Source organism: Neovison vison, chromosome 6 (genome assembly GCF_020171115.1).
Source record: "Neovison vison isolate M4711 chromosome 6, ASM_NN_V1, whole genome shotgun sequence".
NCBI lineage: Eukaryota > Metazoa > Chordata > Mammalia > Carnivora > Mustelidae > Neogale > Neogale vison.
In genome coordinates this window covers 115,126,465-115,140,920 of record NC_058096.1, presented here as the reverse complement: position 1 = coordinate 115,140,920, position 14,456 = coordinate 115,126,465, and the positions used below count along the sequence as shown (strand labels likewise).

Genomic DNA, 14,456 nt, shown 5'->3' with positions numbered 1-14,456 from the left:
TTATCTCCTGGGACAGAATCCCAAGCATTATCTTGTCAATGTCTCATATGTTCATATAATTTGGGGAGGACATTGTAAGCATCTTCTTCATCTGTATCTACGTTCCATGGACAATTACACGTTATGTATTTGCTGGTCCTCCCACTGTTACATAACTTAAACATACTTCCTTCTATAAAACATAGGAAAGCAGAAACATTCCCTGAGAACCCATGTGAAAACCATGCTCTTTTGAATTTAGGAAACATACCTTAACATTGGGAACAGTTCAGTGCCTGATGGAGCAAGAGGGAGCTGTTACCATTTTGCAATGAGTGGGAAATCATACCAAGTGATATTTCAGCATTTCAACAGCTTGCTTCCAAAAGTAAGTACTGGTGAAATGAAGTGTTTTGTTTTGCCTCAAATTAGTGAGTCAAAAAAGAAGAGAGTAGTGAAGGTGATAATTAGTGAGGTTGTCTCAGATTTGGGGAATAGACACCCCCAAAGGGGCACTTGTCCCTTCAGAAGTTCCCCAGACCTACCTGGTCCCACATATGCACATGACCCCTTCTTCAGAGTCTGAGCTCTGGTCCAGCTCCTCACCCCCATGGCCAGCCCAACCTCGGGCTTCCTCCATCTCTCCCTCCCTAGCAGGGAGTATCTCCAAATAGTTCCAAATGTGCTGCCTGTTTTGTGGGTCAGTCTCTCTCTAAAAGCCACCAACTCAATGTCAGGCTATGCTCTATTCCCCGTCCTGTCTGGATTCTTAAATTACAGCAGCAGGAAACAAAGGCTTCATGGTTTATTTTCAAAATCATTTGTTATCTTGTCCTCTGTGTGTCTATTTAAAAATAGTGCTGTGCAGGGTTGTGCTGTCAGTGTGAAGGAGATAGTGTGAAGCACAAGCTGAGGGCAGCAACCATCTGTTAGCAGTTTCTTGAAAATTCTGTCGCCTTACCAGTCAAGGACCATTGGATCTCAACCCCAGAGGCTTCTAGAAAGCTGTTAGTGTAGTTCCTCCTTGAGGAGATGGGGCAGCTGAGACTCAGAGAGGTTAGGTCCCTTGTGAAATGTTTGCCCAGATAGTGGGACCAGAGCTGAGAACAGAACCTTGGTTCTCTACTCCTCATCTGTTGTTTTTCTTCTACCTATACTGCAATGGTGGGGATGGTGTTTAGTAGAAAGAACTGTATTTCCTTAAACATTTTTGTCCCATATGCTCTGCTGCTTTCCAGTTATTAACTCAAGGTTATCCCATTTCAGAAAAATGGCCTGGAAGAAAGTCATAAAGTCGTGATGGGGGATGAAAGTGAAAGCTGAAAAGTAAAGCACTGAGTCCCCTTTCTCCCTGTCCTGACATTTGCGCTAATGACACACCTCCCAAGGCTATATTTGAACAGAGGCCGGAAATTATTTTCAGGGCTGTTCTTTAACTTAAAAGGTGCTCCTCATCCTAATCTTATTGCAATAGTTGTTTTTCTCTTCAGATTCTGGTGAATGGAACCATTTTTGCAAGAATGTCTCCTGGACAGAAATCTAGTCTTGTTGAAGAATTTCAGAAATTAAAGTAGGTATTATTGCATGAAAGGAGAGTGTATTCATTATCTATTGCTGTGTAGCAAATTACCTCCAAGTTTACTAGTTTAGAATAACACTATTTATTATTTTTCATTTCTATGGGTCAGAAACCCAAGTGTACTGAGTGGAATCTTCTGGCTCGGGGCCTCTCACAAGACTGACATCAAAGGTCTGCCAGGACAGCAGCTCCCTCAACGCTGGAGTTGGAGGGGACTTCCACCAGTTTCCCTTGCATGTGGTTGGCAGGATTTAGTTCCTTGTGTGTGGTTGGGCTAAGAGTCCTAGTTTTCTATTGGCTGTTGGACAGAAGCCATCCACAGTTCCTTGCTACACAGGTCATTTCATAAAGCAGTTCACAGTGTGGTGGCTAGCTTCCACAAGAGTGAGCAAGAGAGACAGAGAGTAAGATCACCATTTTTAATAACCTCATCTTACAAGTGATATCCCATCACTTTTGCTGTATTCTCTTCATGAGAAACGAGTCAGTAGGTCCAGCCCACACTGAAGGAGGAACTTAAACAACATTATGAATACCAAGAGGTGGCAATCGCAGAGAGCCATTTTGGAAGCTGCCTACCCCAGACAGCGTTCCTCTACAGCATAACGTAGAGGAAGATTCTTGGCTTGAATGTGGAGAATAGAAAAAATAGGGGCTTGTACAGTTTAAAACAGGAAAAATGGGGAAGTGTTGGAGTTGTCACCTGGGATTATTTAAGGTTGGTTCATTAGAGGATAGGTGAATAATTTCAGGTCTTCCAGGAAGGAGGTGGAGTGATATTTTCACTGTATCCGGCCCTGGCAGGGGTTTGGGTATAGAGGCAAAAAAAAAAAAGAAAAAAAAAAGTCCTTTCTTATGTTTTTAAAAATAGAGACGACCGAGTCACATCAGAACAAAATAGTTCTTGAGACCAGACCTACCTATAGCTTTCTGGGAATGTTAAAATTTCTGGGCTACAGACTTCAGGAAAGTAAAAAGGAAAAGAAAATAGTGAAACGTCACATAATTGCCAAGAAGTAGTAGGTAAAATCAGGAGACTGACTTTCACTATTATTTTTTGTTGTCAAAACATTCTTAGGGAAGTTTAAAGAAACTGCCTACCAACTCCTATTATGCCTTGAAGCTGGGTTAATAACCAGTGTCTAAAATGACTATTTTACTTACATGGTCATTATATGATAGTGGCTGAAGAAAGTGATTTTACCTTTCTCAAATGCCTAAGATATTTTACCAATTTATATGCTTACTTTTGAAAAGCTATATTCCCTTTAAAATCGATTCAGGAAGATAGATGCTGTCTCAGAATGAACCCCCTTCTTGATTTCCCCATCTTACTCCTCCTGTCTTTATCACTGACAATGCACATAAAGTTGTCCAGGTTCTTGTCTGCATTCAGGGAACACTAGAGGATGTAAGATTCTTTGTGTGACATAAAGACTAATCATGGGCTTCAAGCCTGAAGAAAGGAAACCACTTCAGCAAATGTGTGTGGTCATGTGTGTGGAAATGTTCATGGGGGATCTTCATGTCTCCCAGCCAACCTCATGAGTTTGTTCAAACCTCATGAGTTTGTTTACATTTGACCATTTTAGACTTAAAAAAATGAATATTTCTTATGTTTCAACTAATAATAAGGAAATTTCTGAGAACTTCATTTTTTGCCTGTATTAATTTTGTTATTTTGTGTGTTTCTGGCAAATTGTCTCTGAACCTTTAATAGTATTGCCATTAATCAATACCCATAATGTATTATTTAACCTATAAGAGAAGACAGAGTATGTCCTGCATCAGAAATTCCTTTTCTTTGGCAACAGCTTTATATTTACCTTCTATTTAAATCATTGTGTTTGCACATCAACTGGTATAACATGTTATCTCATATCACTCCAGGTTGCACCAAGATTATGTGTCTATGTCTCTGGTTTTATCTGTTCAACCATTTCCAAAAAGTGTTTCTCCTCCTCATGTCTAAACTCTGAGGTTTCCATGCTGTCAGCCACCAAAACACAGATGGATTATGTTCTATCTGTGTGTTAGGTGTGGAAAGTGCTATGATTATGGTTGCACGCTCTAAGGCTTAGCCCTAGTTGATACAATCACCCAAGACTTCTTACAAAATGTATATTCATCTTGGTAAATGTCTTTGGCAGAATCACTCTACTTTCTATGTGATTGAAACAATTTAGATAACACAATGGCCTTATTTGTCTAGGAATACTTCTCTCCCAGTCATTTTCTGTCAGCCTGATTCCACATGTGTTCAAAACACACACACACACACACACACACACTGCATGCAAATTGGTTGTGATGAAAATTATCCAAGTGAGGCATTAAGGTATTAATTTTTCTCATGGTTTTCCTTGCAGTTACTATGTGGCCATGTGTGGAGATGGGGCTAATGACTGTGGGGTGAGTAGAAATGACTTCAACCAATGCAGGTGGTTCCCTACTGTCCCTCTCGAGGACCCCATAGTTCCCCAGGGTCTGTCTCTTCACCCTTCTGTCAGCAATCACTTCATCAGTCTGCTGTTTACATTCCCCACACCCGAGTGTGAGCTGGACACTGAGAGGCGTAAAGTCAGATGAGCCATTTCTGTTTTCTGACAACTCCTAGAATAAGAAGGACAATGAAAGTCTACTTAGACTCCTGTGGTTCAGACCCAGAAGAGACTTATCACGATGAGCTGGTTTAAATCGCTCATGTTACCAATACAGAAGTGAATCTCAAGGAGATGAATTCTTTATTCTCTTTCTTTTTCTTCTCTTTTGTTTCATTTTCATTTTTATTTATTTATTTATTTTGTCTTAAGTCACACAACTTGGTAAAGGCTTAGTGAAGAAAACATTTGAAACAGATGGTTTAAAGTTTTGAATTATGTATAAACTGCATTTTTCCCCTGCTAAACTTCCCCAAGGTTAGTTTTTAAAAGTTGTCTTTAACCCCAAATTCTTACCATCAGTGAAATCATAGACCAAACTATTTGGCTATTACAAACTATAGCAAGCCTTAATTAATGATTCTCAGCAGATTGCATTCCATGCACAATAGAAGGCAGCACATATTTTGGATTCTGAGTTTTGAAGATATGTTGAAATCATAGCCTACCTTGAAAATAAGAAAATATTTTTAGTACAAAATTTTCAGTACAAAACTGAGGAGTATTGCTTTGTATTTCTAAAGTCTATTAGATACTTGAGATCTGAGTAGTTGTTTTACTTTCTTTTTACATATTTTCTTCAAAGTGCTATGGAAAAACTGCTCACACTTAAAGATCTCTTACACATTTTTCTACCTTATGCTTCATGAGAAGCCAGTTGTTAGTCTGCTTTTCAAAAACGAGTACCCATTGCCATAGTTATGTAGAATTTAGTACAAAAGAAATAATAAGTGTTAAAAAGGACATAGTCTCTGTCTCCTTAAAATTCATTATCTAGTCAGGGTAAGAATCTTGCATAATATTAACCGAAGCATAAAGTAGATAGTCCTAAAATATGTAATAAAGAAACTAAATACTAAAGGAGAAAAGAGGAAGAAGCAAATATTCTAATATTTATTGAATAGGAATTTAGCATGTACTGGCTGTGGTAACAAGGTACTTTGCATACTAAAAACTACAGAAGTACGAAATCCCATTTTATGCTCATAAAATTCTTGTAGGATTAGGAACTTGCTGGCCTGCTAATTAGCCATTGTCTGTTCTGTACACTCTCTGGGCTGCTTCTCGTCTTGATGAGAATGAATTAGCCTTTATTTCAGTGAGGAAACACATGTCCTGGAGTGATCTGTGATGTATATGATCCAGTCCCTGTCTCCAGTGCAGATGCTTTCCGTCCCGTACTTCATCCCAGCAGTTAGCTGGTTGGCTAGATCAGGATACCCAGGAAAAGATGAGGATTAGATAGCTTTTCCTTTTGTTCATGAAGATAGCCTGCTGAGTGGTAAGAACTGTGACAGCCCCCACAAATGTCCACTCAAATGCTGTCATCTTTTTCATGGACTATTTGAATGAATGCTTCCATTTTCTTTTCACATCTACATCCCTGCAACCAAGGCGCGCGCGCACACACACAAACACACACGAACACACCCACCACTCTCCTACACTGAGGTCATTGTTTAGCTGGTCCCTCTTCAGTTGATGACTTTCTGGATCAGGAGAGGGAGGGTACTCCAGGTGGGGGAACAGCATAAGCACAAACCCAGGGCTGGAAGTTTACAGTGTTATAAACTCGACAATGTGAAGAATAGCCTTGTGGAGTTGGAAGAGTTAGAACGTGGCCTGAGGAGTCCTGGGTGTAATGTGGACTTGTCATTCTAGGCTTTGAAAATGGCTCACGCAGGCATTTCGCTGTCAGAGCAGGAAGCATCTGTGGCCTCCCATTTCACCTCGAAAATAGCCAACATCAAGTGTGTGCCTCAGCTCATCAAGTAAGCCACTACTTCCCCTTCCACCCTCATGACTGATGGGCTCCTGGTCTGACTCTGGGCAGAATTCAACACAATTTAAAGCGATAAATGTCCCAACAGAGGTATGGGTAAAATGTTATCAGAGCACCAATTAAGGGACCATCAGTGCTTGGGAATGCTGGTAACAGCCACCCAAAAAGTGACTTTTGCTGAGGCTTACAAGATGAAAGCCTATGCCATGTGAAGAGTTGATAGGTAGAGTTGATATTTAAAAAATAGTTGCATTTCTTACTTCTCCTCTTCCTTATTTTATATGTTGGGTATATACTGGAACCTTCCTCCCTAGGATTGGGGTGGGTGAGGAAGCACAAAGGGAATACTGCATCAGATAACTTCCCCAAACCGTGTTACGTCTTTAAGATACAAATCAGCAAAAATCCAAAATGATCACATGGAAGACTACATTTGAGGGAAGGTTAAGGAATAAAAACTTGATTTTCTCAGTAGGTCCCTCACCTCCACTCAACTCTCATTGCTGATTTTGTCTCTACTCATATTTGAAATGTAGTTAAAAATAAAACATTAAGTTTTATGTTTTGTTCACAAATCTTATTCACCTGTAACACGGTGGGGTAGCTTCAGTCTATATTCACAACCAGTGGTCTGAAAGCACCAAAACTTGAGATTTATTCAAAAAGGATGATCCTGAAGTTCTCCAGTATGTCCCTTGGTGCATCTGTGCATCTGAATGGGCAACTACTAGAAGGAGTCATTGGCCTAAATATTCCAGTGCAATTTTTTCCACACCCGCGTCTGTTTGCATAGCAGCGAGATAGCTTGACACATCTACCTGATCCCAGGATGCTTGTACCTATGTCCTTCCACACCCTGAAACATCAGCACCTCCCCTGCCTCCAGAACATCTCCTCTTCCTAACTCCTTTGTTCTCTGGTCCTTAGAGCCCTGAGAACCTCGGAGCATTTTGAACTCTTTCCCTTCTTTATCCATAGCCAAGCAAGCATTGTGTTTTCCTGATCTTTCAGAGACTCTCTCCAAGCCCTTTCCTTACTCTCTCTACTGTCTTAACTTTGGTTTATATTATGGCAACTGCAAAATGACAGTGCCCACGACCCATTCCCTAGATCATGCCTTCCATCATCAACACAACTCATGGAGCTTTTTAAAATATTGTGCTTGGAAATGTAGTGGATGAAGGATGAGACCAATCTTGCCCTGGAAGACTCACATCCTAGTAAAGGTACAGATAGATAGAAATCTAATCCTAGAACAGAGAATCTTCTGCCTGATAATTGAGAAGTGTTCAGCAAATTAGTTTTAATGAATTAATGCCCTAACAATATGGTAATTTTTCCAGTAGTTCAGGTTGATGACTTAACCCAGAAAGGAAGATTTCAGTAGGGGAGTTGGAACTTGAAGGAGGGACAGAACATGTGTAAACAGGAAGGAGGTGGGAGAATATTCCATGTTTAGCAATGGGGCTTTGACTTGGGAGTGTAGAAACCCAATGGCCCAGTTGGGCTCAGGAGCTTCTCAGGTGGGAGTTACACAGGGTAAGCTGGAGTGCCAAGTGTGGAGAGAGTTTAAACTCTTGGACAGTTGCACAAAGTTCCTACTTGATCCATCCAAAGGCAGCAACATTTGAACTTCAGATGCTCTGTCTCACACATGTGACCTAATGCATTTGTGAATGCAGTGTAGTATTTTAAGATCCAAGTCATGATGTAAAATTTCTCTAGAGGCAGATGGTTTAGTAAGACTTCAGGGTGGAAGGTTTTTGCTTTTATATTTCATAGATTCATAAAAATTAGGTATGGTTCAGCTCTGTTAGGTTCATTTTACCCTTGCTATCCTTGATGTATGCTTATTCCTGGGAAAGCATCCTCCCCACCCGAGGTACCGTTTTAGATGCGTAGATCCACAGGTTCTCATTTGTATCTTTTGAAACATGATTGACTTGTTTCTCTAGTTGAAGCCCTTCAGGACAAGGACTGTACCTCATTCCTTTTTGTATTATCATGCCCAGTACTAGGCTGGATACATCAGAACATTCGAGGAATGGTTGTGGAATGCATAAATGATGAGTTAGCTTCTTAAAATTCATCATCATTAGGGATAGCGGTAATTTTGGAGGCCTGTGCAAACCTCCCTTATACTTTCCTCAAAATGGCTTTTTGCACTTGCCTTTGAATCTGGGTGCTTTCATTTTTTTCTGGAAAGGTACACACAGAAGGATAAAAAGGATGAAACCACAACGTTTATGCGAGAAATTGGTCCAGGCTTCACATGCTGGCCCCTCCTCAGCTTGTGGGTTGCTCCATTCTGCACTGAAAACAAATGGCAGTGCCTTAAAACTGGTGGAAAACATCTGGCCAAGGCATCCTGGCCCATCTCTCCCAAACCTTCTCATCATGTCTAAGGCGAAGCGGTTACTAGTTTGGCTTTTAAGGTTTTCCTTCTCAGGTACCCCTTCCTTTGACAAAATGTTCAAGTGGTGCAGATGTCCATGCCACGGAGGGAGGACGTGGGCTGCCTCCCATGTGAATTCACTTCTGTCATGACAAAAGCAGGCTACAGGAGGGGTTATTTGTCAGGTTTCCTCACTCCTCCATTGTGAGCTCCTGCCCCACACTGTCTTCTTTGCCTGTCATCATCCACTACTGAAACAAGCCTCAGTTAAGGGAATAAGAGCTCAAACGCCATTTTTAAAAGGGAAATACTTACTTTTTAACCTGCAGTTTCTACTGTTGTTTTTATGTCTTTTGAACTCCATACCAGCTCAGATTATTACCATGGGATCTTCCTGGAGCATTGAAACTAACAAAACCCCATTCATCTCACATATTGGAGTCATAGCCATGCTTCCTAATATGCGAGAACACCTGTCCTTTAGCGTGAAGTCTCTGTGGGACTCTAAAATGTACACAGTTCAGTTCTCAGAAGCAAGTTGTTAGGATGTAACGAGTCACAGTCGAGTCAAAGCTTGACATTTTGCACCTTATCATGATGTCTTGTGTTTATAATATCCATGTTAATCTTTTTGATTCACTGAAAATAAAGACTGTGCCTGATTCGTTTATATCCTCCACAACTCTAAGCAGAATGTTGGTACCTCATCAGTCCTAAATAAGAGTGTGTGCATGAGTCAGTGAGTGAGGTCATGATTGAAGCAGAGAATGAATGAGCAAATGAGCGCTTTAATAAATAATCGAGAGGATGAATCACTGATTAAGTGAATGTATATCAACAAGCTATTAAACTTGAACTCTGTTTGAAATATAAGAGATTGAGAAATGTATATCATGCATAACCAGTTATTTTTATTTTTTTTTTCTCAAACAGAGAAGGCCGAGCTGCTCTGGTTTCATCCTTTGGGGTATTTAAATACTTGACCATGTACGGCATAATCCAGTTTATTAGTACTTCACTGCTCTATTGGGTATGAACCTAAATAATTTCTTCCCAGTTTTAATTGCATTTACATCCTTGGTTTATTCTTTGGGGTGTGGCTCCTACATGGGATTTAATGTTTTATAAATAAATGACATTTCTCAAAATAGATGTCTGCAAACTTGGGAACTTGGCATAACTGCACATGACACATGGAGCTAGAAATAAGTAGCTGGGGATCAGTTTTCTAGGAGTGTTGTTTTTTCTAGATAACTGGAGACACTTGACCTCTTGAGCATCTATTTCTTTACTTGGAATATGAAGAGAGCTTCAGAACAGCCTAAATATAACTCAGCAGGAAATGCATCAGTTTCCAACTATGGAATATTTTTGACAAAAGACTAAGAGGAGATAAAAAGAAAGAGAAGTTTTTGAATTTGACCTTGAAGCACCAAGAATTAGAAAAACTCAGACCAGAAATTTACTGCTGAACCTGGTCAGAACGTACACACTTCGACATGTCATTAGCGAAGGATTAGTATTTAAAAAATTTTTAAAGACATTTATTTATTTATTTAACAGAGAGAGAGAGAGAGAGAGAGAAGCAGAGGAAGAGAGAGGAGTAGACTCTCCACTGAGCAGGGAGCCCGATGTGGGGCTCAATCGCAGGACCCCAGGATCATGACCTGAGTGGAAGGCAGACAGTTAACTGACTGAGCCACCCAGGTGTCCCTATTTAAAAAACTTTTAAAAAAGATTTTTGAAATTAAATAATAAAAAATGAACATTTTAAAATTAACTAACTGTATGGAAGAAATATGTATAAGTCAAAAGTAATCTTCATTAATTCAGTCATAGCTTGCTCTACAGTGAGATGATCCAACAGCCTCAGGGAACACTTCAAGGAGGCAATTATTATACTGTTTTTCTGAGACATTTGAGAGATGAACGAGAGGACCACAGGCCTCTAGCATCTGGTGGGCTGTTGTGTGCAAGAATCATACGCAGAGGGCTAAGTGGCAACCAGGCAGATTAGAAATAGGAACTGGGTTGAGAGTCAGGAAACCTAGATTCAAGTTCTACCTCTATCACTAAGAGCACCTTAGATTTTGCCCTTGGCCAAGCCCTTATGTGCCTCTGGGAAATCAGGTTGGCAGATTTCCAAAGTTCTAGGAAAGCAGCTTCTAGAACAAAAACTAAGGCTGCATTGGGAAATTTCTCCCTGTTGCATCTCACCTGCATTCTGAGGGGAAAAGAAAGGAAAAGATATGAGGAAGAAATGTAGGAAGATAGAGAGAGAGTTGGAGGGTGAGAACCTTGGGGAACAATTTATGGGGATGAGGAACAATTTATGTCTTCTCAAAAATATGAAAGACTTCTCAGTTCCAAGTCTTTATGCATAAAGTCATGTCCACATAGAGATAGGCCACTCTGCAGCCATTCACTCTGATGGTCTGGGCTTAAATAAAAGTGTTCCCCAAAGACTTTCTTTTTTTTTAAAAGATTTTTCTTATTGATTTGAGAGAGAGAGAAAGAGAGTGAGCACCAGCAGGGTGGAGAGCAGAGGGAGAAGTAGACTCCCTGCTGAGCAGAGAGCCTGATGCGGGGCTCAATCCTGGGACTCTGGAATCATGACGGAGCCAAAGGCAAATGCTTAAACCAACTGAGCCACCGAGGTGCGCCCCCTCACCCCACAATAAACCTTTAATTAGAAACTTCAGGGTCTTGGGTTCACACTCTAAAAATCCAGAAATACTTCTTATTCGCATAAATATGGTCCCCAATGGTTCAAATCATAATTTAGTGTTCAGTCAGCAGCCATGAAGCAGAGAAACAGCTGGTTGCAACAGGTATTGCAAAGTATGTTTCTGGTGGTAATGAGTTGACCTTTACATAAGACTCCATAAACGTAACTTCAGACAAGTTCTGTGTCTATACAAACCTAGGAAGTCAAGCATACCAGACTGAAGTCTGCAATGGGCTTACTTGGGGTAGGGAGTACTTGTTCAGTTTGTGAAAGTGAATGAACCCCAAGAGAATGATATTGTGAACTCAATCTATGGATAAAGATGGAGAGTAATACCTGTTGAATGATTCGTGGCTTGGATTTCAAAATTTTAAGTTTGACGTTCCCAGTGGGTATCTTATGTTGAGAATTCAACTGTCCAGGCTGAGACAGCAGCTGCCAGATTACTGTGGCCAATAAAGAGGGTGTTTCCCAACTGGCTGACTCTCATTGCTAACATGAAGTTAAGGTAAACACTGCAAAAATTGTCATCTGGTTTCATTCTCTCCAATGAGATGCTAAAGGTTGTAGGTAAATTACTTCCTTTTTAAAGAGGAAAGAAAAATAACTGTTGCTTCCTGACTACTTTCAGAAAGATTTTTGGCAGTAATAACAATGCTGCAATGGCAGAAGCAACTCTTCCATTTAATTTTTGTTCAAGATTTAGTTATTTATTTATTTTTAGAGAGAGAGAGAAAGAGAGCCTGGGGAGGGAGGGACATAGACAGAGGGAGAGAGAGAATCTCAAGCAGATTATGCACTGAATGCAGAGACAGAGGTGGAGCTCAATCCCATGACCCTGAGATCGTGACCAGAGCCAAAGCCAGGAGTTGGATGCTCAACTGACTGAGCCACTCAGGCGTCCCTTTATATTTACTTTTATTTCCTTTTCAGCAACTACAGCTCTTTGGGAATTACCAGTACCTCATGCAAGATGTAGCCATTACTTTGATGGTCTGTTTAACAAGTAAGTGTTTTAGCAAAGTAAACAGAATTATCTTTATTTATCCGTGACACTTCAGAAATGCTCACATAAACCGAAGCTTCTGAGAAAGATGCACCTTTATGTACTAAAACCACATCACCTGTGAGTTTTTTGAAAGAGGTGTTGGAGTAATTTGAGTCTTGAAGTCCTCAGATCTGGCACTAAAACATCCTGATAGCAAATAGGTCTTAATCTCATAAAATGATCAATGTATTCTGAGTTCTTCATAGGTGTGTGTCTTTTACATAGAAAAATGTACAAGAAATCTAGAAAGGGAAATCTTTAAAACCCAAAGGTCACTTTCTATTATTCAGCTATACTTCACATTGACGTAAAACCAGATTTTTGCTAGGTCTTTGACATGTGAAAACAAATGCTAGCATTTAATTCTAGGAATTCTATCAAAAGCAAGGTGTGGCTCACAGTAGCTATTGCTCATTTCCTTCCTTTGAGATGACACTGATAAAGTATTTCCTATCAAAGAACTCAGGGCTTCATACTAACTCTTAATAAGCAAGAAAGGTGACTACCTCAACAGAGAGCAAAGAAAAAGAATGACATAGTCATCTCTTTTTCCTTGTTCAACAATGGAAGTGTTATGAAAACTAACAGATTAAACATCAGGCAATGCAGGATATTAATAACCTTAAGAATTTTCATGTAACATCTTAAAACATGAAACTGATACAGAAATCATTTATTATATCAAACCGATGACAGAAGTTACCAGCATTAGAGATGTAAGTAACATCAGTTTTGATTCTTCAGGCTGAAATATATATTAATAGTCCATTAACATATTTTCTGTGTTTTATTAATAGTCACACGACTGGAACATTTTGAATCGGTGATATTGCTTTTGCAGTGTTGGACATTTTTAAGTAATTTGTATGATTTATTTGTGAACATGGTCGATGATGCTAAAAAAACAAAACAAAACAAAACAAAAAACCACAAAAATACACCAGGAAGTTCTAGGGGCTAAGCTAGAAGGCAGTAGCATGGTGGAGAAGGCCATGGCCATTTTTGATCACTCCCTATCTTTGCAAACTTTGGCAAACTATTCATGAAATAATTTCCTGATATGAGATATCCTCCTAGGGTTGAGAGGATCAGACAAAACAATGCATGTGACGTGTACAGCAGTGTGCCACACACTGTAAGCCCTTGTCACAACATGAATGCTATCACCTTGCACCTAGTCTTTTATTCTTCTTTCGAAATGACTGGCTAACTCAGCGAACCTTGAATATAATTAGACTAAGTACAAGTAGATTGATTAGAAATCCAAAAATATGGATAGTGTGTTTGGGGTATTTTTTAAAGATTTTATTTATTTAGTTATTTGTTTGAGAGAGATAGAAAAACAGAAAGAGAGAAAGAGACGGGGGGAGGGGCAGAGGAAGAAGAGGGAGAATCTCAAGCAGGCTCTGAGCTGGAGGGAACCTGATGAGGGGCTCAGTCTCACAACACTGAGAAGAAATCAAGAGTTGGATGTTTAACTGACTGAGCCACCCACACACCTCAGTGTTTGTTTTTTTATCCTCTGCTTTCAATCACTATTGTTTTTCCATTACTGCAAGCCCAGTCATCCCACAGGCAGATCATTTCCTTGTCAGTATCAGGTATTAAAATGATCTCATCTTTAGACATTAGTCTAGACATTGTAAGCTAACATTTCATGTTTTCATCCAGTTCAGACTTTTTCTTCCTCTAGATCAAGCCTGACCTTGGAGCAAGCAATGGGAGAGAAGGCCATGGTCTCTACTCCGCTTGTGTTGCTTACTCTCCACTCTTGCTTTAGGGACTCTAGGAGCAACAAGAGCCAATGACTTTTTACTTACATGGGGATATTTTAATCTGTCCTATCAAGTGTCCTCTAACATGGCAGCCATCTAAAATTCATGTTCACAAGTAAATCATACATATTGCTTAAAAATATTCAATATTGCTGAAGCAGTATCATTGATTAAAATTGGCATGGGACTCACTGGTGAGTTCTTGGGCTCTTCAGAAATTCCTGCGAATTACTCTGGACTAGACTACTCCCTGACATGGGTGGTGCTTTCACTCTCTGACTCCTCAGGATTCCTCTGAGGAGCTGCCTTCTAATGGTAGGCACCTGAAGCCTTTTTCTATTGCTCGGCCCTCTACCCACACTGGGCAGAGTCCTTCCGAGACAACTCTAGCCTGGCTCATTTCCATTGTTTCTACCTGACCTACCAGATAGTGGATGTAGCCTGCTCTCACTGCTGCCTTCTGTCTTTCCCTTTGGTATTGCAACCAGAATGAGCAAGCTAATCTCCGC

General features: G+C 40.1%; 1 protein-coding gene across 1 annotated transcript in view; it reads left to right on the top strand.

The window, feature by feature from the left end:
• Positions 1 to 14,456, top strand: part of ATP13A5 (ATPase 13A5) — a 102,749-nt gene that overhangs the window by 67,495 nt on the left and 20,798 nt on the right. Inside the window, exons 20-25 of the mRNA XM_044254822.1 lie at positions 242 to 367; positions 1,470 to 1,549; positions 3,928 to 3,970; positions 5,881 to 5,990; positions 9,330 to 9,426; positions 12,058 to 12,130. Of these exons, the coding sequence (XP_044110757.1) occupies positions 242 to 367; positions 1,470 to 1,549; positions 3,928 to 3,970; positions 5,881 to 5,990; positions 9,330 to 9,426; positions 12,058 to 12,130 (529 nt within the window). The remainder of the gene's footprint in view (positions 1 to 241; positions 368 to 1,469; positions 1,550 to 3,927; positions 3,971 to 5,880; positions 5,991 to 9,329; positions 9,427 to 12,057; positions 12,131 to 14,456) is intronic.